The sequence below is a fragment of the Diorhabda carinulata genome, chromosome 6, assembly GCF_026250575.1.
Source record: "Diorhabda carinulata isolate Delta chromosome 6, icDioCari1.1, whole genome shotgun sequence".
Taxonomy (NCBI): domain Eukaryota; kingdom Metazoa; phylum Arthropoda; class Insecta; order Coleoptera; family Chrysomelidae; genus Diorhabda; species Diorhabda carinulata.
This window is the reverse complement of record NC_079465.1, coordinates 28,786,159-28,810,653: the sequence shown is the minus strand read 5'-3', so window position 1 is coordinate 28,810,653 and position 24,495 is coordinate 28,786,159. Positions and strand designations below refer to the sequence as shown.

The 24,495-nt window shown below is 31.3% G+C and overlaps 4 protein-coding genes across 4 annotated transcripts; 3 read left to right on the top strand and 1 right to left on the bottom strand.

The window, feature by feature from the left end:
• Nucleotides 1–1,042: 1,042 nt before the first annotated feature.
• On the top strand, nucleotides 1,043–9,667 carry LOC130895811 (uncharacterized). Its single transcript, XM_057803361.1, has 5 exons — nucleotides 1,043–1,195; nucleotides 4,551–4,567; nucleotides 5,272–5,461; nucleotides 6,537–6,744; nucleotides 9,161–9,667. Exons 1-5 carry the CDS (start codon nucleotides 1,043–1,045, stop codon nucleotides 9,574–9,576), a joined length of 984 nt encoding a protein of 327 aa, XP_057659344.1. The 3' UTR covers nucleotides 9,577–9,667.
• Nucleotides 9,668–11,798: 2,131 nt separating this feature from the next.
• LOC130895428 (THO complex subunit 6 homolog) lies at nucleotides 11,799–14,360 on the top strand. Its single transcript, XM_057802701.1, has 4 exons — nucleotides 11,799–12,063; nucleotides 12,117–12,500; nucleotides 13,590–13,752; nucleotides 14,003–14,360. Exons 1-4 carry the CDS (start codon nucleotides 11,960–11,962, stop codon nucleotides 14,321–14,323), a joined length of 972 nt encoding a protein of 323 aa, XP_057658684.1. The 5' UTR covers nucleotides 11,799–11,959; the 3' UTR covers nucleotides 14,324–14,360.
• Nucleotides 14,361–15,419: 1,059 nt separating this feature from the next.
• On the top strand, nucleotides 15,420–16,704 carry LOC130895427 (alpha-ketoglutarate-dependent dioxygenase alkB homolog 4). The gene has a single exon (XM_057802700.1). The coding sequence runs from the start codon at nucleotides 15,662–15,664 to the stop codon at nucleotides 16,577–16,579; it is 918 nt and encodes a 305-aa protein (XP_057658683.1). The 5' UTR covers nucleotides 15,420–15,661; the 3' UTR covers nucleotides 16,580–16,704.
• A 2,505-nt stretch (nucleotides 16,705–19,209) lies between these two features.
• LOC130895426 (abl interactor 2) lies at nucleotides 19,210–24,470 on the bottom strand. The gene is made up of 7 exons (XM_057802699.1): nucleotides 24,247–24,470; nucleotides 23,711–24,187; nucleotides 23,230–23,406; nucleotides 22,274–22,350; nucleotides 21,408–21,639; nucleotides 20,976–21,308; nucleotides 19,210–20,576 (listed from the first exon to the last, which is right to left on the bottom strand). The coding sequence occupies exons 1-7, from the start codon at nucleotides 24,266–24,268 to the stop codon at nucleotides 20,413–20,415; spliced, it is 1,482 nt and encodes a 493-aa protein (XP_057658682.1). The 5' UTR covers nucleotides 24,269–24,470; the 3' UTR covers nucleotides 19,210–20,412.
• Nucleotides 24,471–24,495: the final 25 nt, after the last annotated feature.

The following is a 24,495-nucleotide window of genomic DNA, read 5'->3' as shown; positions in this document are numbered from 1 at the left end:
TTAATTTTCGTATTTTTTTTATAAATCCGCCGTAAAATGGAACATTTTGAGACCAAGATCATTAAAATCCATCCATTTTTCGATTTTCTAGAGCCAAAGAACCAGGTGACCGCGAAAGTGTATAATTGCCATAATTTTTTGTAAGGAATTATTTTGCAAAACCGTTTTTTTTTACGATTTAAAACAGTAAAACCATGAAAAATTTTCATTCCAGCTATTTCTACTAATTTTTTTTATAAATCCGCCGTAAAATGGAACATTTTGAGACCAAGATCATTAAAATCCATCCATTTTTCGATTTTCTAGAGCCAACCTAACCTAACCTAACCTAACCTAACATAACCTAACCTAACCAAAAAACCAGGTGACCGCGAAAGTGTATAATTACCATAATTTTTTGTAAAGAATTATTTTGCAAAACCGTTTTTTTTTACGATTTAAAACAGTAAAACCATGAAAAATTTTCATTCCAGCTATTTCTATTAATTTTTTTTATAAATCCGCCGTAAAATGGAACATTTTGAGACCAAGATCATTAAAATCCATCCATTTTTCGATTTTCTAGAGCCAACCTAACCTAACCTAACCTAACCTAACATAACCTAACCTAACCAAAAAACCAGGTGACCGCGAAAGTGTATAATTACCATAATTTTTTGTAAAGAATTATTTTGCAAAACCGTTTTTTTTACGATTTAAAACAGTAAAACCATGAGAAATTTTCATTCCAGCTATTTCTACTAATTTTTTTTATAAATCCGCCGTAAAATGGAACATTTTGAGACCAAGATAATTAAAATCCATCCATTTTTCGATTTTCTAGAGCCAAAAAACCAGGTGACCGTGAAAGCGTATAATTACCAAATATTAGCCATAGCAAATTACCCCTACATACTCTTTTCTTATTCCGTAGGTGGATCGGCAAGAGCTGGGAAATCATTATCAATATAATGAAAATTATGTGCACCCTGAATTTGCTATATCCTATATTTTATTTTGAGAATGAAGAGTAATGAGGATTCTTCTGATAATTATAAATGACATGGGTCAGCATCATTCCTGTCAAGAGGGTAAAGGTATCAAGAGAAACTTTCCATTAACTTTATTTACTCAGAAAAATGGAAGAAATTGTGAACCAAATCCCCAGCAACCCATCAAGTTCCAGTATATATCTAAGAAAAAGAATAATTCTCAGGATTTTATCTACTGCGAGAAAAAAAATGTAAGTTGAGATATAATGTAAGTACATTTATATTATTGATCATTTTTGTAACGTAGGGTTTCATATCTACTGTTCACAGTTTTCGCACTGGTGTCTAAACTATTACGAGCCTTCATTCACTTCCTGAATACCAAAAATCTTCCTAACGATTATCCAAAGAAGCAAGTTTTATACTTCTTGGTTCAGATTTAGGAATACTCTGTTGAGATGCAATAACATCGACATAGTTCAGCCTCTTTAGTTGGATAACTCTTTTGGATCTTTTTTGTGGGGTGGGATAAAATCTTGAGGACCGAGTTGGTTTTGTATACCATCCTGTTTTTACTATTACTAAGATTAATCAAATCACCAAACAGATGGAAAATACAGTCCTAAATATTTCTAATCAAATGTTTCATGAAAAGAACCTTAAAATACTGTATCAAACTTTTGCTTTCCTATCTTTTGTAACGAATTCAATATAATACTAAAAGCAAAGAAGTAAGCTTACGATCTTCTTTACTATGAATAATATCAGTCACTCCTAAGCCTTCCGGAATCTTTAAGCAACATAACATCAGAATTTTTAGCAACAGCACTTTACAATCCATCCTATTTTCAGTAAAATGAAAGATCTTTACCTAAATCTTAACAAAAACACTTTGGTCAATCTAAGAGGTTTACCTCTCACAATAGTGATAGTAAATCATACACTGACAGATGATCGCTTGTCGAACACGTTTTCTATGAAGGCCATTCCGTGGAAAAAACACCGAAGGTTTTTTCACATATTACAGTAAATTCATTAGTTTCTCAAAACTAACGAAACCTCTCACTAATCGCCTTAATAACAATGCAGTAACTAACATTAGGGGATCTGATTCTATCAATTATTTTTACTCGTGTAAAAATATGCTTCTAAATGTTCCTATTTCACAATATCGGAATTATTTCCGTCCATTTAATTTTACAACTGACACAAGCAATTTTGCTTTAGACGCTGTTTTTAGCCAAGGAAAACTCACACAAAAAAACACAGGATTCTGAAGCAAACTATAAAGGAACAGTTTACATAAATTTTTTGGATAAAATTCACTATACTGTAGAAACAGATCATAAGTTATTTCAATGATTATTTTCCTCAAAGACCACCAGTTCCAAATTAATCAGATGACGGTCAAAAATCAAAGAATACGATTATGATATAGTATATATAAAGGGCGTATTGGAAACAAATAATGACTATTTTTCACGAATAAACGTTACTATGGGACTGGATGTTACATTTATTATGTTTATCGATGTTGTGATTTCCATTTTAGCGCTTGTTTTACAAAAAAATTCGCTACAGTCTCCGGCGCTGAGAGTGCGACAACTTTTTTACTTGTTTATCAAAGAGGACTTTCATCAAAGCTGATTTCAGCTTTTTGCAATTTGCTTGGATTGCGATTACCACGTTCCTGTAAGAATTTAATTAACAAAGTATTATTTGATAAATTTCTTTTCCATTGAATTTGTGTAGAAGACTAAGAGTAGACTGTACAATATAAATATACAAATACATCCTTTACGCCTGACTAAACGTATCTGTTAAATCATTTTCATGTTTCATGTAAGCAGGGAGCTCACACGTTGTGTACAATTTACAAGTACGCGAGCGCGAACATTTAGATTAAAACATTGACGAATGAATCAGTGTTGTTGCAGTCAATATGAATAACGGTCGTCTGGAAAATCATCATTCATCGCCATCATCATTAACTGCATTAGGTTTTGTCATGTTTAGTAATCATTTTCGAGAAACTACAACACAATTTCATTTGTCTATAGTCTATTTCAGAAAGTTATAGAGTAATAAAATGGGTAATTCCGTCCAATTCGGCTCAATTTCGGTGTAGGTCTTGAAATAGTATTGTTTGTAATATTAAAATTTCAAGTAATTGCATAAGAGAATTAGGAAAAGTATGTTTTCTGGCCTGAAGTGTCAATATCGAAATATTGTGTAGGGATTACTTAGGTAGTAGATTATACAGTTACGTTTTGCGTTCAACAGGTACCTTTTAATTTTCTATTAGTGCCTAATTTCAACCCTATTTCAGATTCGGCTTTCCTTTTTACGAGTATCCAACCGGCACGCCTTTGGCACACTATTTTCAGTGTTTGTGAATGGATAACAATAGGCTAAACCCATAAATTGACCCATAAAATCATTGCCAAACTATAAAAGTGGTTTAAATATTCGTTGGGTCATTCTGTGTCACCCTTTGCATACCTAATGAGGTTTTATTACTCTATACCTTTCTGGAATAAACTATACTCTTCAATTTAAAAAAAAATCACAAACAAAACTTCTGTACGATTCTGCTATGTCTTGAAAACTAGTCGCAGTAAACTCAATTATTTATGCATTTCTTCAGAGCGCCTCTAAAAGTATAGGAAAAGATGTACTTGTCAAGTGTGCGGATAATCGTGTCACTTTTACTCGGGCCAATTATTACCAACCACAAATGAAAAACTAACGACTGACAAATAATTGTACAAGTACATCACACTATAATTACTCATATTTATTCGATGCCTAGTTAATTATATTATTACCATAATTTATTACATTGTTGTCGTCAATACCTTGCTGGTTTATAGATGCTGCTTATACAGAATACGGCGGTTTTTATATACAGGGTGGTCCAACGAAAAGTTTGCACCTAGCTTTACTGTTTTATTTTTCTAATTAAATTCAAAAATGCTGGGACTCGTCGATTTTACTTTTGATGAGGACACATTTTAAACATATTATTCGATCTGCGCCTTTAACACCCTAACAGGGGTGAGGAACAACCCTAAAATTTTTAAATGGAAAGAGGGGTCGACAGATATATCATTTGAAAGGGCATAAAATTGTCTTTCTAATGATATCCCCCGTTTGTTGAATTTTACTAAAACAGTTAATACGAAAACGGTATTAATTTTGGTATCAATGAAAAATACAAATAAGTTTTAATTATTAGTGTAAATACATACAACTACAATTGTTTCTAAATTATTTAATTGAAAGGAAAATGGGATTTCAAAACACGACATTATTTATCAGCACTAAATTCCTCACTAAATGTGTTTTTTTTTTGTTGAAATAACATAACATACATAATTTTTAATATCAAACTATTGCTTTGTTCACTCAAGAAACTTAAATGATAGGTGGAAACAGTTTTCTTACACATTTGGCTCAATTTGGGTTTGTGTTTTCTGTTTCTTCACAAAACCGCTCCTTTTATTTTGAATAAAGTTCAAGCTGACTCATCATTTTGCAATTGTACGAGTGGTTCTTGATACTGCATATTTCATATATCAAACAGATGTTGGAAAGTCAATTTGTTTTAAAATCAGAAAATCTTTTGAATCAACACATAGAATATTCATATGATGGACAATAGCAAGTAAAGAGGTATCAGTAAGTTAACATTTTTGAAGCCAATGAAACTGCTGAAAGTTTTTGTTGTTAATATGATTTTGACACAATGAAACCAAATATCTGGGCTATTGATTCAACAAGAGTTTTATCAGTTCCACGAAGCTGCTTCATCGATTGTTAATAGATACTTAATTTCTGGTTTATTGCTTGAAAGTATCAAAAAGCTTTGTAAAGTCTCACACAGTCTTCATTTCTTCTTCACAAAGTTCCTAGTTTAAAAAGACATATGCCGTTAGCTTTAATAGCATTAAAACATATATTACTGAATGTAGTACGACATTTAGAACAGATTAAATAATACAATGCGCAAGAATCATTTCTGGATTCACATATGTAATGAATTTTAAGCAGCCAAATTATACCTAATGTTTGAATTTGGCACCGAAAACTAGCATTTCATAATTGGAGCTAAAGGGTTGAGCTAGAGTCGAGTCCATTTGCCCCACGTTGAGAGACACACTGTTCTAGTGTATATTTTATCACGGTATTAGTTGCATCGCATTTACGTAATCTGTGAAATTAGTTTGTGAATTTCGTATTACTGTCATTTGTTTCAGTTAAGCGATATTCTTAAACCAAACAATAACAGAGAAACAAGTCGTAGATTAATGTGCAGATTAGTGAAAACGCAGAGTGTTCCAGTTAGGACTAAATCCGAGCCTAATTTATTATTTCAAAACCGAGGAAATAATCGTGGATACAAAAGGAAGCAAGTTAAAAACGATTGGAAGAAGGAAATACATCAGTTTGGCTACCAGATACGGGATGTTGATGCATTCTTCAGCAAGGTAATACTATTCCATTTACGAGGGTTGTCTGATTTTCTCTAAAATTTCAGCCATTTTTAACGCTTAGCTTCTGTTCGACAATCGCAGGAGTGAGTCGTTGTGAAGATTTTTCTTGTAATGGAAAAATTATCATTAAATATTTGTTTTTGAAAATTACTATACGCCTATACAAATGAAAATTTACTTAATTAAAACATGACAGCTTGACTGGCGACGAGCGTTTGGGATGACCAACCAGCAATATCATTGAAAAAGTTCACCAAATGGTACTGGAGGACCGTTGGATTTAGGTTCGAGGGTTAGAAAAGGCTATCGGCATATCATAAGAACGCTTTGGCATATACTGACTGTATAAAACGGTGCAATTCACGAATTGCACTATGCATCAGTTGACCACTCACTATATTTCACCTGATCTGGTCCCAAGCGACTTTTTCCAACATTTCATTAATCAGAAGAGAGATTATCATCAAACGAGCAGGTTATCGCATACTTAAATGCCATTTTTGAGAAGACAGATGGACTATTACTTGAAAAATAAAAATGACTCGTTTCTTTGTTAGATCTGGAACTTTTCAGATAACCGTAGTATTCTTCAAATTTCTTTAGTTAGTTCAACACAAATTGTATCAAAGTAAAAACTGGAGTGACCCTGAGAAGTTTAGTTTGGAAGATTGGTGAACATTTTTTCTCTGAGTTTAGACAACAGAATACACTTTTTTGGGAGGATTTACCAATTCGACTACCGTGGCAGAAGATTATGTAGATGAATAATTAGCGAGCAGAATGGAAGTTGCAAATAGAATTTTGTGAGCAGAAAACGAACCGTCGTGTTTTAGGGCCTCGTTGGAATCAATTTGAAAATATATAAATTGATTCAATTGAAAGAAAAATTGTCAATGTTAAATCATATTTTGATAAATACCGAAATAACTGTTTGGAAAATCAAATTTTACTTAAAACTTCGTTACATTCAATTCTTAACATTTCAATATCGCAATGTTAAATGAAGTTTCTTTATTCGATAATTTAAAATGTTTAATTGATAATTCATAGAAAATTGTTATTGTTACAGGCTACAATAAAAAAACCAGCTAATATACCAGTGGTTTTAGCATCTCCAAGTATTTTGTATCAGACAAGATTAGGAGGATACCAAGCAGAAGTGTATCTACCACTGGGAATGGTAGTAAACGCTGTATTTAAAAACCAACATTGGCTTTATGTTCAAACACCTCATGGGGAAGAAGGTTATGTTAGTTACGCAGCATGTATACCTTTAGGTTAGTGAGATATTCAAAAGATTGACATTTACTTTTCAGTTTCAAGCTTTAATAAGAAGAATAACTGTAAATGAATAACAAGTATCAGTTCATTGTACAGGATCTGTAGTACATTCTTCTAAAAATCCTGCGTGTATTTGGAAGTACGAAAAGTAATGAAAAAAGTGAGTCTTAGGCACTGTTTTCCATAAATTTGATTTTGTTGGAGGTTAATATTTTTGTCTAATGTATGAGTTACGAATCCCGGGATTTTCGGGTCTAATATATTTTTTATATAAGTCAATCAAAATGTGCGTTAAACGGAACGCACTTACTTTCATTTGACGTTAAACGTCAAAATTTGCCGGCCATCTTGTTTACACAGTTGATTGCGTTTGTTTCTGCTAACGACCGGTGTCGGTTTAAGTATGTTGGTGATGGATTGGTGTAAAGAAAAAAATGTGCAAAACTATGCGGAGAGTGTATTTATGGTGTATTTTTCAAATTTAACGAAGACCGTCAAGCCATCCACACTGGATATCAAAAATGGTGTGGATATTAGTAAATATTCAAAATTACGAGCATTGTTAAAAAGGGAAAGTGATGGATATATACATAAAAAGTCTAGGGTTTTTACAAAGGAGGAGGAAGTGGATCGGTTCTTGGATATGGCACCTGATAATTTAGATTTAATGATAAAGGTTGTTCTAGTATTAGGAATTGGAGGGGCTATGCGTTGTGACGAACTAGTTCATTTGAAAATTGATGACATTGAGGATATGGACTCGGTCCTGGTCGTCAGAATTTTGCAGACAAAAAGCAAGAAACCTCGTTTGTTTACCATTATAGGCGATAATTATTTGCGTTTATTTCGAAAATATGTTGCACTACGGCCATCAAATATACAGGAACGTCGTTTATTTTTGAAGTATGTTAATGGGAAGGGTCAAAGAAGGTATTCACAAAATTACTACCGTGCCGCAAGAAGTTGCAAAATTTTTGAAGTTAGAAAATTGGAAGGAGTATACTGAACATCTACAACACTTCTTATTGATGGTGGCGGTGACCTCACTTGTCTTAAAAGACATGGAGGTATGAAATCGAGTTCAGTAGCAGAAAGATATATTGAAGTATCACGTATCAACAAAGAGAATACTGCCAGAAAAATATTGCAACCTGACAAAGAAGGTACAAGTACCTATTCAGATATTTCCTCGAATGTTTCATCAACAGTTACGGAGAATATTTTGAGTTGTTCTAACATTAATGAAAATCTTTTGAATTGTTCCAAAATTGAGAGTGATAATTTCAGTGGTGCTTTGAATTTTGGTAAGAATTGTTCCAATTGTACATTCAATATCACTATAAATAACAAATAAATACCTATTTATATAGTTGCCCAATTAGTTTGTTTTACTAAGTTTGTAAGAAACAATGTTTTTTTCTTCAAATTTCAATTAGAGAGCTAAAATATAATTACTTTTAGTCCTAGGATTAAAAGTAGCGTTTTTAATTCTAGGATTAAAAGTGTTCTAAGCAACGAGCAAATTTTTGTACGGTAAGGGAATTGATGGCTTTTGCACCTGAGAATAGTACAAAAATGTCAACATTTTTTGATGGTTGGAAAGTCACATTGGTATAGCTTCCATCAGAGGAAAATAGCTTTTGAAAATTGCTTTTCTCAATTAAGTCTAGATTATCCTTCTAGCTTGCACTTCAGCTCACTTATACGAGAATTGAAATTATGTATTCTAGATAAAATATTTCTTCAAGTGCTAATGGAAACCGTCAGTTTTTTGATGGTGTGCCTGAAATATTACTAACTTTACTATAAATGACTGACTAACGTTTTGTTGTAGAACAATTTCTGTTATAGTAGAGGTTCTAATGACAGCAAAATATCTAAGATTAGAAGAAGAATAATTCTGCTTACTGTGCTCCTAGCACTGGAAGTCTTTCAAAATGTGTTTCGTTAAATAAAGCACATGTTTTTTCGTGACTTCAAAATCTATCGTCACAACCTATTACACTTTTTAAAGAAGTTATTGTATTTACATATTTGATAAAAGCAGAGTACATTATATTGATCAAAAAGTATTTGAATAAATTTTGAATGTGAACAACCAAAATATTAATCACTTTGCAATTTTGATATTCAGCACGAGGGCATCACACCCTTAGGCAAGTGATTTCAAATCATTACTTAACTAAAGCGTGGCATTATTATATAAACAAAGATATAAACTAACCAAAACCCTCTTGTTCTTGGCGAATAGACATCACCACGATTTGTGTAAAGTCGCTGTACTCTAATAATTATCTTTCGTTCTATTGGTCTGTCATCTGTTTATAGATTCATGTGAATTTTTTATACATAATATGATTGATTATTGCTATGATATTTTTCAAAGACATTAATTTTCTTGACCTATTTCAGGCATAATACCCCCTCCAAATGACGACAAACGAGCCCCATGCTGGGAAAAGAGTACAGACGTTTTTCCGAAGCCATCAGGAAATTTGACAGATACTGAGAAGCTAAGTTCAAAATCAGATTGCGAGGGTGAAGATAGTGTGAAATGCCGAAGTAAATCTCCAAACGATGTTAGTACCTGCGGCGAGAAAAGTATAGACAGATTATATTTGCGAGCTGCAAAAACAAAAGGAGTACGACACACTTTATTAGTTATTCTCACAAACTTCTGTGGAAATGAAAGCAATAATATATCAGTACAAACGGGCGATGTTGTGGTTTTATTAGATGCTAGTATTAAAGGATGGTTTTATGTGAAAGATAAAAAGGGCGAAGAAGGATACATTCCAGCTTCTATAGTTGGACATGGATTTCTTTGAGGACAATATTAGTTATATGTGATGAATTACAACAATTGAAATTTTTGAAAATATTTTTTTATTGTGGTACTAAATAAAATACGAATAAAAAGGGCCCTCAGATTTTTTAACTATTAATTATCTTCCAAAACCCAGTTAAAAATGGTACTTTGAAGTTAACTCATGTATTTCTACTGTGCTCTGACTTTTGTCATATTTTTCAGTTCCTCAAAATTATTTTCTTTTTTGTCAATTATAACGAAGTTTTGCTATATTATGAGCGGTTTCTCATTGGGAACGTGACAATGAAACACCAAAGTGGACTAACTTTAATATATTTTCCGAGCTTTCGAATACTTATATATTCATCATCTAGAAAATAATAACGATTTTTGGTGGTTTTGAATTGTATTAATTCTTGTAAAAATTTTCAAAATTCAATAATCAAAGTGACTTCTTGGTGTATGAGTATTTTTTCAATATGCTTGATATTATTCTGTAGAAAGCATCCTCTATTATGTTCTTCTCCATTTTGATTTTGGACTATGATTTTAAATTTTTAACAGCTAATTGACAATAAGTTCATGAGTTGGTTTGGATATATTTGTATATTGTAAATTGTAACGAAGTCTTTGCCAGCTATATTATGAATATTCAATTGTGAATCCTATGATTTTAAAAAATTTTACAAGAATTAATACAATTCAAAACCTCAGAAAATGTTAATTAATTATTTTCCAAACGATTTATACATAAGTATTCGAAAGCTCGGAGGAAAATATATTATTATATTGAGAGGTATTAAAAAAATGAAAATTCGTAACATCGATTAATCGCTAACTGTAGAATTACAATTTTCTATTATTCAAAAACAACCTTTAAGATGAGAATAAATATAAATATTGAGTCTGTTGATTTTTAGTGATGTTTATTCGTGTTATTTTTAGGTTGTTACAAATTACGTTGAATTTTCTTTGTATTGTATCAGGATTTTTCGGAAAATATGATATGATCCTTTCTACCCTGGTAAACAGGTGGGTAAAGAGATCAACTGACAGGTTGATTCGTTTGTCTATGGTTTTTTGAACTTTAAAAATTATTTCCCTTAAAAGGCTGTATACTATTAATTCTCATGAGCAGCATCAATTAAATTTCGGTACTGCAGCATAAAACTATCTTATTAATATTAAACGTTAGTACAAAATCCGTGTACAATTTTTAAATATCTAGAATCCATTATACAAGTAAAAAAATATACATATGTATTGATTACGATAATACATTTTCTCCTGTGGTTCGACTTAGAGATTCTTTGTTGCTTTGTCAGCAAAACTTAATTTAGAATTCCATTACTTGGATATTTGTACAGCTTTATTAAATGGTTTTTAGGAGAAACCTGTATGTCTACTCAAAAAGACTTTATATGGTCATAAGCAGTCTTCCAAGGGCCTGGAATGTTCGAATAAATTATTTTCTATTGAATTTCGGCTATAAAAGTCAAAATATGATCTCTGTGTTTATATAAAAAGGTCTAAAGATTGTTAAATAATCATAGGAATGGAAATAATAAGGGATAAGTCAAAAGGAATTATTCAGTTAAGCCAAAGAGATTATGTTGATCAAATTATAGATAGATTTAATTTGGTTGACTGTAAAACAACTAAAACACCCATGGAAGTAAATTTAAATATGCATATCAGTTCTAAAATTGATATAAAGTATCCATATCGAGAATTAATTGGATGTTTAATGTATTCAGTGGTTTTAACTAGGCCTGATTTTTGTCATACAATAAGTTTCCTAAGCCAAGTTAATACTTGTTACAATATCAATCATTGGGTTCAAAGAACAAAAGATTATTGCTTTACTTTTAGTAAGAATGATAAGTCTATAGTTATATATTAACGCAGTCTGGTCGGGGGATGCCACAGATAGGAAATCTGGATTTGTTTTAAAGTTTTCAAATACGAGCATATCTTGGCAAAGTATAATTTATAATCTCTTTATAATTATAGTCAGTAATAGTACCTAACCTATAGCATGTGTTAAAACATTATGATTTTGTAAAATCTTTAGGTTTGTCTGAGTTGTTTTAATTATTGATAAGTGTGGGTATTATTATTGTTAAATATTGTTGTATGAATCATTAAAAGGTTATTCATAGTAGCGCCATCTATGTATGGATTGCCAAAATAGTTTAGTTAAGAGTGTTGTAAACTGTACCGTCTTATGACAATAAGTTTGTCTAATTTCCGTTGTCATTTTTGTAAATAAAGTAATCTTGTATAAACTCTTAAACGAGTAACAACGTTGTTTCTTTTCTCTTCCCATACAATTTTACGGTTAAGGATTTGTGTTTACGGTTAGATTTTAGTACACTGTTCAACCAAATCATTTTTTGAAAATGATAAAAAAAAATTTTTATAGTACTATTTTATCACAAACAATTAGTCCTTGTGAAAAGTATCTTGTTGTTGGTGATATTTATGGAACCTTGTCAATTTTTCAGTAAGTCGTTATTAGGATATATGTAACAATTCAATATAGAATTATACTTTTAGTTTATCGAAAATCACAAATTGTGAAACAATTTTAACTAAAGAAGATTTGAAACCGCGCTACCGTATTACAGTTAAAGAAGGTTTTCAAGTGAACAGCTTATTAACTACACAACACTATCTTGTAGTTGGAATTGTCGGAGAAATTTACGGTTATAATTGGAAATCTATAAGAAACACACATCCTCAAGCAGATTGGATAATTAGCATTCCTAACCAAAAAGATGCATTTAAAAATGCAGATATAAATGTTATTAGAGGTCTACAAAATAAGCATATTTTTATAGGATGTGGGGATAACAATATCTATGTTTATGATCTAGAAAGTAGGAAGTTGTTGAAAACTCTTTCCTGTCATACTGACTACATACATTGTTTATCAGACATGTAAGTTTCATATAATTGATAATTCTAGACTTGTGGTCTTGTGTGGTGGTAGACTTGTTTTGGAACGAATTTGATATTGCTTTTATCCACAGATGGGTAAAATTAGAACAAGGAAAGCTTCCTTTTTGTATGGTATCTGGACAACTGCATAGTCTTCCTTTAATTTCGGCATTTCGTTCAAACTGTACTGAGGCTTTGATGTTACCCTAAATTTTTTCCTGAAAGTAAGCTAGTGGGGAGGATCACGGCTCCTTGAAACTGCGCCTTAGATCAGCACTAAATTATAAATGACTTTCTCTTCCAATTTTTTTTAGTAGAGACTACATTTCTGGCTATCATAAGTTGTTATTATTTAACAAATTAGTGGCTCATATGAATGATTCATCATAGTCACTGTCCTGAAGAATATTTATTTCTGTTTTAACTTCATAGATTTTTAGTTGTAGGTTTCACATAAAGATCAAACTAATAGCAGATATTATGTTCAGTAATAATACTTGTAATGATTCTTAACAATTGATGTGTAAATTATAATGTATGATTTACTACAATTCTTTTGCATTTCTTGATGTTTACTTCCATTCTCGGCTCTCATCTTTATCCATATGTCTACTTTTTCTTCCATTTTCTTTTATCATCCTATCCATGACAAGTATAAGGTTACATACCCAAACAGTTATTCCAGAATTAATGTTATTAAATAGTGCAGAGAAAATCATGCTTCCATATTCATAGTATTGTCTAGTTTATAAAACGGAGAAAAAAGTATTTGGTTCTATTAAGGTGATATATCATGTCTTTATCACTGTCCACATGTCCAAGTATCAACGTTTCAATATTTTATATCTAATATGTAGCAAAAAGTGTTGATTTGTTTTCTTTCTGTATTTTTTTAAATACATATTAGATGTAGCGAATCAAAAATACCTTTTAATGGGTATGAAAGTCTCCATTTGTAAATATATGTAAATGAAGTTGAAGATATTTTGAATAATCCTGAAAGCCACAATCATATAGTTGTCACCACAGTTCAAATAAAGACTTTTCTTCCTCTTCTCTTTGCAAAATGTATGATGTTAATTGTTTAAGAGGAGCAGACTTTATTTCTGGAAGTGAAGATGGAGTGGTTAATATATGGGACACTCGCACATACAAAGTTATCCATAGCATTAAACCTCATTTAGATGATAAAGTTGGAAGACCTGCGATTGGAAAATGGATCGGTGCTGTTAGCTGTAACGACGATTATGTGGTAAATATTCAATACAAAGTCATAAAATATATTTGCAAATGGATTGAAGAAATTTGTTGATTCAACAAACTCTCAAACAACAAATTTAATATTTAATACGAAATTTCAAGGTACTACAATTCTAATAATTCCCTAATTATTAATACATAGTAAGCTCGGAATATATAGTATAGAGTACACTTTGACGCTTGCTATTTATACCGTGAGTTGATTTTATACATGTTTTGTTAATCTATGTATTATATTTTAGCTTTGTGGGGGTGGTCCTCGATTATCATTATGGCATTATCGCTTCCTAACCAATTCAACAGTATTTCCCATAAACGATAAGGGTATTCATGTAGCAGAAATTCGAAATGAAAAAATTTTAGCTGGAGGAAGATCGCGGTTATTCTATCAAATGTCATTTGTAGGCGATATTGTAGCCGAAATCCCAGTGTCTCCGGTTACTGTATACAGTGCTGTTTATAAAGAAGAGCCTAATAAAATATTGAGTTTAGCAGGTTCCAGTTCAAAAATTGATATTTGCAGTAATTTTATGTACAGGAACCAACAGTTATCTTTATATTAAGCGTTAAAGATGGAATAATACATTTTATATAATCGAATTTTGTTTTATTGTTTTCTATGTGAATTACTGAGTATGACTCATACTAAATTCTTACGCTCCTAAACATTGATTGTGATACACAATTTGGCGAAATTAATGTATCGTTTCACGCGACTATTTTGTTCTTTTAGACCAGGAGGGATTGAATCAATGATTGTCTGCGATTTTCTGATTTCTGCCTTTTTGAAATTGAAACAGTATAGAAACATCCTTGGGTTTCCATTGACATTTTCCTGGGAAAATGGATTTTTTTTTTCAAAAAAAGGCCCTACTGAACTTTTTAAACAATCACTTATTTAGGATATATTAGATTTATTTATCATTAAACCGAATATTCTATTTGGACTATATGCAGTTTGGTCATATCTTAAGGAAAATCTAAGGACTCAATATCACTTTTATCGATGGCTGTTACAGTTTGTCTTTAGTCTTAAAATATGTTTCATTCAGTTTCTAACAGGAAAAAGTCGCTGGGGACCAGATCGGGGAAATACGGCGGATCAGAAGCGAATTAAGACCCAATTCACCGTTTTTATTAATTTGTGACACTCTACATTTTCTTGATGAAGCACCACTTCGTTTATCCAATATTTATCTATCCATACCAATCAGCTTCACCTTACGATTATCCTAAATTATTTTGTGTCTAGTGTCAACCTACGAACTTCACGGCCCACTTGAAAAAAAAAAAATTTAACTCTAAGTCCAACAGATATCGACGAATATCTCAGAAATTGATGAATTGTTGTTGCTCTTTATCAATACACAACGTCAGCCTTGTGATTATATTCCTAAACTGACGAAATAATACAGTCCACTAATTCAAAACACTGACCATACAATTAAAGTGAAAAACTTTTCAGACCATACTTGTATTATACTTTTTACTAATTCCAAATTATCACAAAATCCGACTGAAAATATATTATTAAAAAAAACGTTTCTTCCTAATGTCATCTACAATAAATTTCTTATGCCTAAAAATTTAATTTTTTTAGTGGTTGGTTACGTGTCTAGATAGAGGTAAACAAGTATTTGCAACGAAGAAAAAGAGGGGTTATAATACATTTAGACAATGTAATAAAAGAAGTAATTTATTAAAATGAATAAACCAAGACCATGTGGTTGCAAAAATCTTAGATCGTGTTACATTTGTCAAAGTGATTATAATATTATTAAATATAATAATAATTGTTGGTTGCGTGCCTAGATAGAGGTAAACAAGTACTTATTTGCAACGAAGAAAAAGAGAGGTTATAATAAATGTAGACAATGTAATATATGAAGTAATTTATTAGAATGAATAAACCAAGACCATGTGGTTGCAAAGGTCTTAGATCTTGTTACATTTGTGAAAGTGAATATAATATTATTAAATCTAATAATATCAACGTAGAACATGGCAAGTATGTATATTGTCACATCTGTGATAAAGCTTGGCCAGGTTGGAATCCTGAAGATAACTCCCATGAAAATCATTTCGCTCAACCAATACAGTATCCGGGTATTTTTATCAAATCAGATTTTTTATCAGAAACTGAAGAAAATGAGTTGGTCAAATGCCTTGATGCTATGCCTTGGGATTCATCCCAGAGTGGAAGAAGAAAACAGAATTTTGGCCCAAAATGTAATTTTAAAAAGAAAAAAATTAGACTGGGAACATTTGAGGGATTTCCTTTGAAAACACAATTTGTTCAAAATAAATTACAGTCTATACCAATCATGAAAGGATTCAAAACTATAGAACAATGTAGTTTAGAGTACAATCCTGAAAGAGGAGCATCTATTGACCCACATATTGACGATTGTTGGATATGGGGGGAAAGAATAGTTACTGTTAACTTATTAGCTGATTCCGTACTTACAATGACCTATAATAATAAACCTCATAAATATAATTTAGATTGTGTTAAGACATATCCTTCTGTTCTAACAGAAAATGGAAGTATTAATGTTAGTGGTGCTAATTACAACTTAAAAACATCAAACTGTGATAATAGACCAGTTGTTAGAATTCCAATGCCCCGAAGATCATTATTAATAATGTATGGTTCAGCAAGATATGATTGGGAACATCAAATATTAAGAGAGGATGTAAAAACCCGTAGATTATGTCTAGCTTACAGAGAATTCACACCCCCTTATTTAGAATTTGGTGCAAAATATGAAGAAGGAAAACTAATTTTGGAAAAAGCCAAATATTTTTATGATCCATAACTGTGAAAGTTGAATAAAATTTGTTACGAATCATGTAGTTTGGTTACATTGTTTGTTTATTGTCATCAAACCGTTAGCATAATTGAAGAAGTACATCTGCATTTGAAAATATAAAAAATATTCCACTCGAGTTTTATTTAATGAATTTCCTAAACTTTTATTAGACCAGGAGCTGGGTTCATTCTTGTATTACTATAAACTAGAAATGAAATAGTGTATAAAGTGAAAAAGAGAATCAAATGAGTGAAGAGCAGAAACATCGACGTTTACCGTCTCCGAAAAATTAACCTCAACAGGGAAGGTAGGTCATGTTAATCTTATTTCGAGATACTGAAGACCTCACCTAACCAGCTTTATTGTTGTTTTTTAAGAGCTTCAAGACAAACGTGAAAGTCGTTTAAAAGGGCCACGAGCACCGTTGTTAACATCATTTATACACAGGAGCTGTTTTCTGTTTAAGAGATCTATTAGAAATTTTTTATCGCCTACACAACTTTTCTTATAACCTTCAAAATATTCATGGGAATAGGTGAATTAACGTAGTTATTGAAATTAATGAATATATAATTTCAGCTTTATTATATCTGTAATGTGACGCTTCCATCTACCAAACTTATATTTACTAATGCTTCTAGATGTTCTTGATTTTAAGTATTTTCCTTTTTAAAATTAGTTTTTTTGATAATTTTGGAAAGATTTATAAAAATTGACGTTTCGACTTAGTTATATTTCCTTTATGCATTTTCCATTTTCATTCTAAATCAGTTGTCGATTCATAATAGGACATTTTCCGGACTCAAATTAGTACTGTAAAGTCGACTTTACAGTACAGTATGAAAAAATAGTTATTGGTATGCCAAAGACTGAAAGTGCTACTTTGTTTGACTCATCTAACAAAGTAGTATTTCAGCCGCGGCGTACACATTTTTTAGTTGACGCATAAAAATGTAACAAGAATTCTATTATATTTTCTCTGGTTAAAGTTTTTGATTTTTTTGCAGTATACCCTTTGTTTTGTTTCTTCAGGAAATTGATGAGTGAACATCTTGTTTTATTACGAGAGTACTTTTAATCATCGAGAAAGTAAACCATAAAGTAGACTGATGACCGCAATGACGAGCCTCAAGCCCATTGTTTCCATGATATTGTAGCTAGCAAGACTGAAGATTAATCGAAATTAGTTGTAACGAAAAATTCCAATTTTCTACTTGTTGTACTTTTAGGGAAAAAACAATACAAGCATTTTGTTGCACAAGTTATTGACAAAAAAAGGCTGCTGTGATGTAAAGTTTTTAAGACTAAAATCACAAAACAATTTTGGTTTTCAAATATCGATGACACAGATCTCATTATTGAACACGATATTGTGACTATTTTAGAGTCTCCATAACTTGCATCGACATCCAGACAAATTTTTACATTCGAAAATGTTGATTTTTCCAAATATAACATTTTTTAGTTAAGAATTATACATTTATGTAATAATGAATCATGTTTATTGAAATATTTTTTTGAAACTCATTAAAGGAGCGTGAAGTGACCCTTCGAAACTGTTAACTTGGCCTATACGCTTAAAAATGCTATCTAATTACAAAACTATCTAGCCAAAGTATCAAATTTTCATATAGTTAAAGCGAGCTTTATAATTCCCCGCAGAACCAAAGATATTAAAAAAAACCTTTTGTGCAAAGTAACCCCACTTTACGGTAAATTTATTGAATGTAATTTCTACAATATTGCTAAAAATGAACCTTCAGATAGTGATTGTAAGTGCAACGTTATACGGAATTAATTTAGTGTTAATTATGAAAGTGGTCTAAGTCAAAAATTTTAAATAAATTATATAAAAACAAATTAAAAATGGCGCGTGGCGCCCCCATTATGGGTTTCTGAGCTACATGATAAGCCGATAAAAATATCACCATCGAATAATAACAAAAAACAATTGATTCCCGTTTATCTAAAAATATAATTCAGTTGTATTTTTAGTAACTAATTATTGGCGGTAAATAATTTATATATTTTAATACTATATCAACAGATAGCGGTTCAGGTAAGTTAATGACAACGTACTTATTATGTGAATATGTTAATTATTAGATATTACACGACCAGGTAATCCTTCCAAGAAATGGAAAAGAATAAGACAATTATCATCTTTAGACGAATCGTAACAAGAAATTAGAATAAAAGCAGTATGAGAGCATATATGTGATTTACTGAAGAGAAAATTCGAATTGTACATGAATTATTTCATTAAAGTTATTGTTTCAAATGAGACTCAGAGTTCTTTGTTTCTTTATAAAGCGTTCAGTTAATTTTGAAAATGGTCTAAGTCAATTCAAGCTTTAAAATTTTTGTTTGAAATTCACAAAAAAATTCATAAGCATAATAAATGTCCATTAATCAAAACTAAGAAAATTATAAATCAAAATGTCGCATAATGTGAAAATATTTTTCATTTATTCAAATGCAATTAATTGATTTCGACCACTTTCATAATTATGGGCACATATGTGTGGTATATTAATGGTTTGTAGAGGTTGAACAATCTTTCATTCAAAACACATTATAAATGCTAGGACATAAATGGGAAATGTGTTAACAGAGGCAATATTTAAAAATAAAAATTAAGTAATCAATTTTTTATTGTAAATGGGTCAGGGACATCAATTCTTGCAGTATGCTCGACTAAATCAATCTAAAAAATCATAAAATTGATTAAATTTGAAACAAAGTTTAATCAAATCACATCAAGATCAGCAAATTAGTTTACAATTTACTGGGTACTTTCTGATCAATCATAATGCTTAATGTTATAATACAAAGATTTTCCTCACTATAAATTAGGGATCACTATTCTTAAAAACTACTGCCGGTACTTGGGCACATTTGACCATTGAACTCAAATCATGACTGCGTACAAGTAATAATAAAATCACCTCCTTTTAAACCAAACCACCAAACTACTTATTACCTTATTTTTAGCAATACATAGAATCAAGCATTCCATTGTGATAAAAATACAATGCGGTGCTTCGAGGGTTGCTACTTAAGTTTTGATATGTGGCAACACTGATGTGAATAAGTAAAATCTGATATTACTGTCATAAAGTTTGATCTGAATGGTACACCAGCATTTGTTCGCCAAGTGTTCGAAAAAATCAGGGAAACCTATTGCAATAGTTCAAACAAAAACATTTTTGAACAGTCAAAACCTCGAATTGATAGATCATCTGCCATACAGTCTTTGTTTGGCACCCAATAATTTCTTCTTATTGTTACAGAACAAAAATAAATTGTGAGGTCAGGTCTTCACCTGAAGAAGGTTTGATGCGTTCAAATCACATGTTTTGGAGCTACCTTGATCGGAATGGGAGAAATGCCTCAACAATTGGTTATTGGAGAATATTTTGTAAAATAATAAAGCCATATTCAATTATAAATATTTGTTTTTATTTGTCTATCTCAAAACTTAAGTAGCAACACACGTATTATTTTATTATACTATCAGATATTTATTTAAAAAATGGTTTTTGATCAACAGAGATTGAATTAACATCATTATTTCTCACGATAGTAAGTTCATCTCATAATTGGTATTGTTTACCTGAAAGGACCAGTTTATGCTCTGAAAAATCAAATGAACTCAGTATATAATATAATTTATAAGTTGAGCATAGCTCTTTTTGATAGGTGCAAAAATCAAATAATACTTGCTTCTTTCTTATTATTTTCATTTACAGTTTTTATACCAACCGTCATCTATAAATATTCATAAAAAAGCTTATGTGTTCCTACAAAAATTACATGTATAACTATTGATTTTTTTCTCAAACGCATGGTTCTACGTAATTCCCGGGAAAGAGTCCAGTGATGCCGTCCATAACTCCTTCCCACCAACCATCATCGTTTTTCTTTAGGACGTATATTACTGAACTTTCTTGAAAACTCAGTTCGTCGTCTTTATCTGCATAATAGTCGTATATGGCTACAACTATCGACATGAAAAAAGAAACAAATTAATAATGGGGGTCACAAAATGAATTGATTATTGAATATTTTTAGATGTTCTTAAGGATAAGTGCCACTTGCTTACGTTCACATAGTAATTTTTAATTTACACAATCTTAATTTTATATCTAAATAAATTTTTCCAATAATGAAGTTATGAGTTAGAGGTTTTTGGAAACTATAGTCGGGTTAGTCTGATCATGATCTGAATATTCTTCTCTGGTATATCAAGAGTAAATACAACCAGCTCTACTGGTTACCTGAATTTTTAATAAGTAAAATTGTGTATCAACAAATTTATACTTATTAAAAAAACAAATAATTTGAGAGGTTACTTGTACTGGTGACAAATAAACCGATATGATATAAATGTTACAATTACCTTTTTCAATATAATTCTTTGGCACCCAACCTGGTAAATCTTCCTCATCGGGTACAATAGGCATCATGCCTGAGGTTCGGGGTCTTCCGAAAGCTTCGTGTTCATCTTCTGGGGGTGGAGGTGGAGGAAGAGGTGGAGATTGAGCTCCACTATTTTGTCTACCAAAATTCTGAGCTAACTGCTGAGATATGCGATGACCTTGTGCATGTGACAAAGTGTGCATACCTAAACTACCCTGAGGAACCGGCACATGGTGGCCACCCATCATAATTGGATGCTGCTGATTAGATGAAAGTACCATTTCTTGTGTGTTAATTAGTGGAGTTGGCGGAGCTTTAAAACAAAATTAATCGAATTGAAAATGTATCCTTACACAATACAATTATCTATGAATAGAAAAATACAGCAAAATGGTTTGAAATATCTACTCACGTGGCATACTTAAATGCTGCTCCTGCACATAACCACCAGAAACGGGTGGTGGTGGAGGTGGAGGAGTTTGTGGTTGAACAATTTGCTGTTGTTGTGTCATTGGATGAACCATTCCTATTTGAGGACCTGCTTGATGAGCTCCTGCCAAAGGTAATGTACCATATCCTGATACTCTTTCATTAGCCCGTCGTGGATGCCCGATTGGATAATTTGGAGCATAATGGCTAGGGACCTGTAGCGCATAAATATGTATTAATCGAAATCTTTACTGTTCCAATTTTTTTAAATATGAGACAAAAATGGAGACAAATAAATTAACCAGAAAAAATCAATGGAGAAGGAAAAACTGGATGAATTGAATATGATGGCAAAAAATGAAATAATGGAAGAAATAGAGAATCCGAAACCCTCATTCGAAACCTGAAAAGGTATGAGGAAAAAAATTGATTGGCATAATAATTGATTATATTTTGATTTAGATCTGCTGCTGATGGAATAATTTCTCTGGTCCACAAATGTTTTCTTAAAATCGTCACTCATATCTTCTTCCAGCTTTTACTCACTCTGTTTTTTCATCATTATATCATTATTTGTTTCCTCAATTTGGATATAAAGTTCAATTCATTACATATACTTTGTATTTATGTATATCCATAACAACCTAGTAGTAGTATCACATTTCTAATCATATTGAAATGCTAGAATTATTTCCATATTTTGTATTTGAAATGAAAATAATTTTTTATGACAGTGTATGTTTTCTGGTGAACAACATAGACTAACTCAAAACTAAATTGAGAATTATTTTTAAACTGTAGCATTTCATATCAAGAGCTGACAACAGAAATATATAAAACAAAAATTACCTGAGGAGGTGCCACAGCTGGCGGAGTTCTATATTCTCTGCTTCCCTTACTAAGAGTCCCTCCAGAAACTACCGACACTGAACCAAAAATGTTTATATTATAACTTTTTAATTGATTTTAATTTATTTTAAGTTAAAAGAGGCGAGTTTACGATTTCTGTGGCTCCTAAATTTAAGCATAAATTCTGATAGAGTCCATCCCCCAACCTAACCTCCTTCACCAGTATATGGCACTTTATTTCTATCATTGAAACTTTCTTGAGAAGGAATAGAAATTTCGGCTCTCAAATTATGCAATTCCTTGTCGAAATTAAAAAAGTATTACAAGGCATCGTTGATGGTAAAAAACTTGTAAGCTTAGAGGTACTGTTGTTTGATCCACCCACCATTGCATTGGAAGGCATAGAAGAATTGGTCTCTGCAATGAGACCATGGTCAATGAAGAACTGGAAGAGCTTGACTGCCACAAAGACAAGGACTTTGAACCTACAATGTTTTAAATGTACTGCGTTCTGCCCATTGGGTTACTCAAATATATAATTCAATAAGTAAAAAAAGTGTATCAGTACCTTAATGATAAATTGGAAAAAATCGATTTTTGGTCTTTAATCTTCAATATATCGAAAAAGATATAAACCACAATTTTTCAATTATTTTCATAGGTATTTTAATTTTTGACCTTTTGACTTTGCTGGAGTTTTTTTATTAGTTTTCCCATTTACAGAAAAATGGACTGTATCAGAAACCATGGTCAAATTTATGACAACAGAAATCATAATCTTCCCTTTAATAATATTATTATACTTTTTGTATTGTAGCATATAGATTTATTTGATATTAGATCAATTATTTATCCTTAGTAATTGAAAAGTAGATTTTAATTGAAAAAAAAATACTCTTTGTGGAATGCATTTTTACACACAATGTACAACTAAATAGAATATAGTGTAACATTACCTTTACTAGAAGTTCTGGATACTTGTGGAGGTGTAGGAGGCTTTGTAGTGGGAGCAGGTCCAACCATAGGATTTCCTTGCATAGAGTTCAAAGATTGTATACTTCCTTGACTTGATCCCCTTTGCTTTTGTCTTGGAGTTCCTCCACTTCTTATACCATGACCAATATCATCAAATACTATAATATATGGAAAGCATCAGTTTAATTCAATCCATTATCCATAAAATACAAAAAAATTACTTGACCCCCTCATAATTTACGGAAATTTGGTATGAAAGTTGTCTTCATAGAGATTTAAAAAAAAAATTTTAATCTCCATACGGACAACCTTCATACCAAATTTCATCAAATTCTGAGGGGATCAAGTAATTTATTTTTATTTTAGTGTGTTGATTTCATAAGGAATGACCCATAATCAACAAAACTAACATTTAAAAAACAGTATCTTATGTTGCTTAAAAGTTATTCAAATTCAATTTACTTGTATAGTCAATGGGTTTCCTCAAATATTTAATAGGTTTTTCAGGATTTGCTGGTGCTATAATCTTATACTGCCGATTGGTACTCTTATTTGCAGTTAATACACCAATTTCTCTTCTAGCTACTTTTTCCTTGTGGATCATAACAGTTTGGGAAATATGATTCATTTGGCTTTCCATTTCAGCCAATTGAGTAGTTTGCAAATCAAGTAACTGAAGGAAATTGTATGCCAATGTATTTATTTGATATGCCACACTTGCTAATGATTGTGTAGTATAGTTTTTGGTTTCTTCTAATGCCATACGTTTATTCTCATTTTGGAAATAATTTGCTTCACAATATTCTGCAACTCTTTGTAAATTTGTATGATTTTCAGATAAACTACTTCTCCCTTCAGGAATGTCTGAACGTAATAAAGCAGCTAATTCAGCCATTGTTTCACAATCACTAATCAAACCAGGTTCTCTATTTAAATTATCTGAAACAAGCAATTATTTTAATAATTTAAGTTTAACAGTATTCTAGCTCGTAGCTTACTATGGGCGTAGTACACGTTCATAATAGAGATAGATGTATCTGTTTCACTTCTGCTTTCATACTTGCATGTTTTTATTCAGTTTATTAATCATAATAACTGACACTTCCTAAACCGTAAATATTAGTGTACAATATGTTTACATGCATTCACCCGAATTCATTTAAAATCTACACAATAGTTTTAAAACTCTGACTTTTATTAGAATGAAATGACAAACGACATTGACAATTTTCACCTCTAAACCGTGC

Bases quoted from the DNA above. Each gene is read 5' to 3' on its own strand.
- LOC130895811 (XM_057803361.1), top strand. From the start codon at position 1,043: ATGGGTCAGCATCATTCCTGTCAAGAGGGTAAAGGTATCAAGAGAAAC. The intron at 5,462-6,536 runs GTAATACTATTC...TTATTGTTACAG, and splicing joins TTGATGCATTCTTCAGCAAG to GCTACAATAAAAAAACCAGC. The intron at 6,745-9,160 runs GTTAGTGAGATA...GACCTATTTCAG, and splicing joins CGCAGCATGTATACCTTTAG to GCATAATACCCCCTCCAAAT.
- LOC130895428 (XM_057802701.1), top strand. From the start codon at position 11,960: ATGATAAAAAAAAATTTTTATAGTACTATTTTATCACAAACAATTAGT. The intron at 12,064-12,116 runs GTAAGTCGTTAT...TTATACTTTTAG, and splicing joins GGAACCTTGTCAATTTTTCA to TTTATCGAAAATCACAAATT. The intron at 12,501-13,589 runs GTAAGTTTCATA...TAATTGTTTAAG, and splicing joins ATACATTGTTTATCAGACAT to AGGAGCAGACTTTATTTCTG.
- LOC130895427 (XM_057802700.1), top strand. From the start codon at position 15,662: ATGAATAAACCAAGACCATGTGGTTGCAAAGGTCTTAGATCTTGTTAC.
- LOC130895426 (XM_057802699.1), bottom strand. From the start codon at position 24,268: ATGAACGTGTACTACGCCCATA. The intron at 23,407-23,710 runs GTAAATTGAATT...CATATATTATAG, and splicing joins GAAACCCATTGACTATACAA to TATTTGATGATATTGGTCAT. The intron at 21,640-22,273 runs GTAATTTTTGTT...TATGCGCTACAG, and splicing joins CAGCTGTGGCACCTCCTCAG to GTCCCTAGCCATTATGCTCC.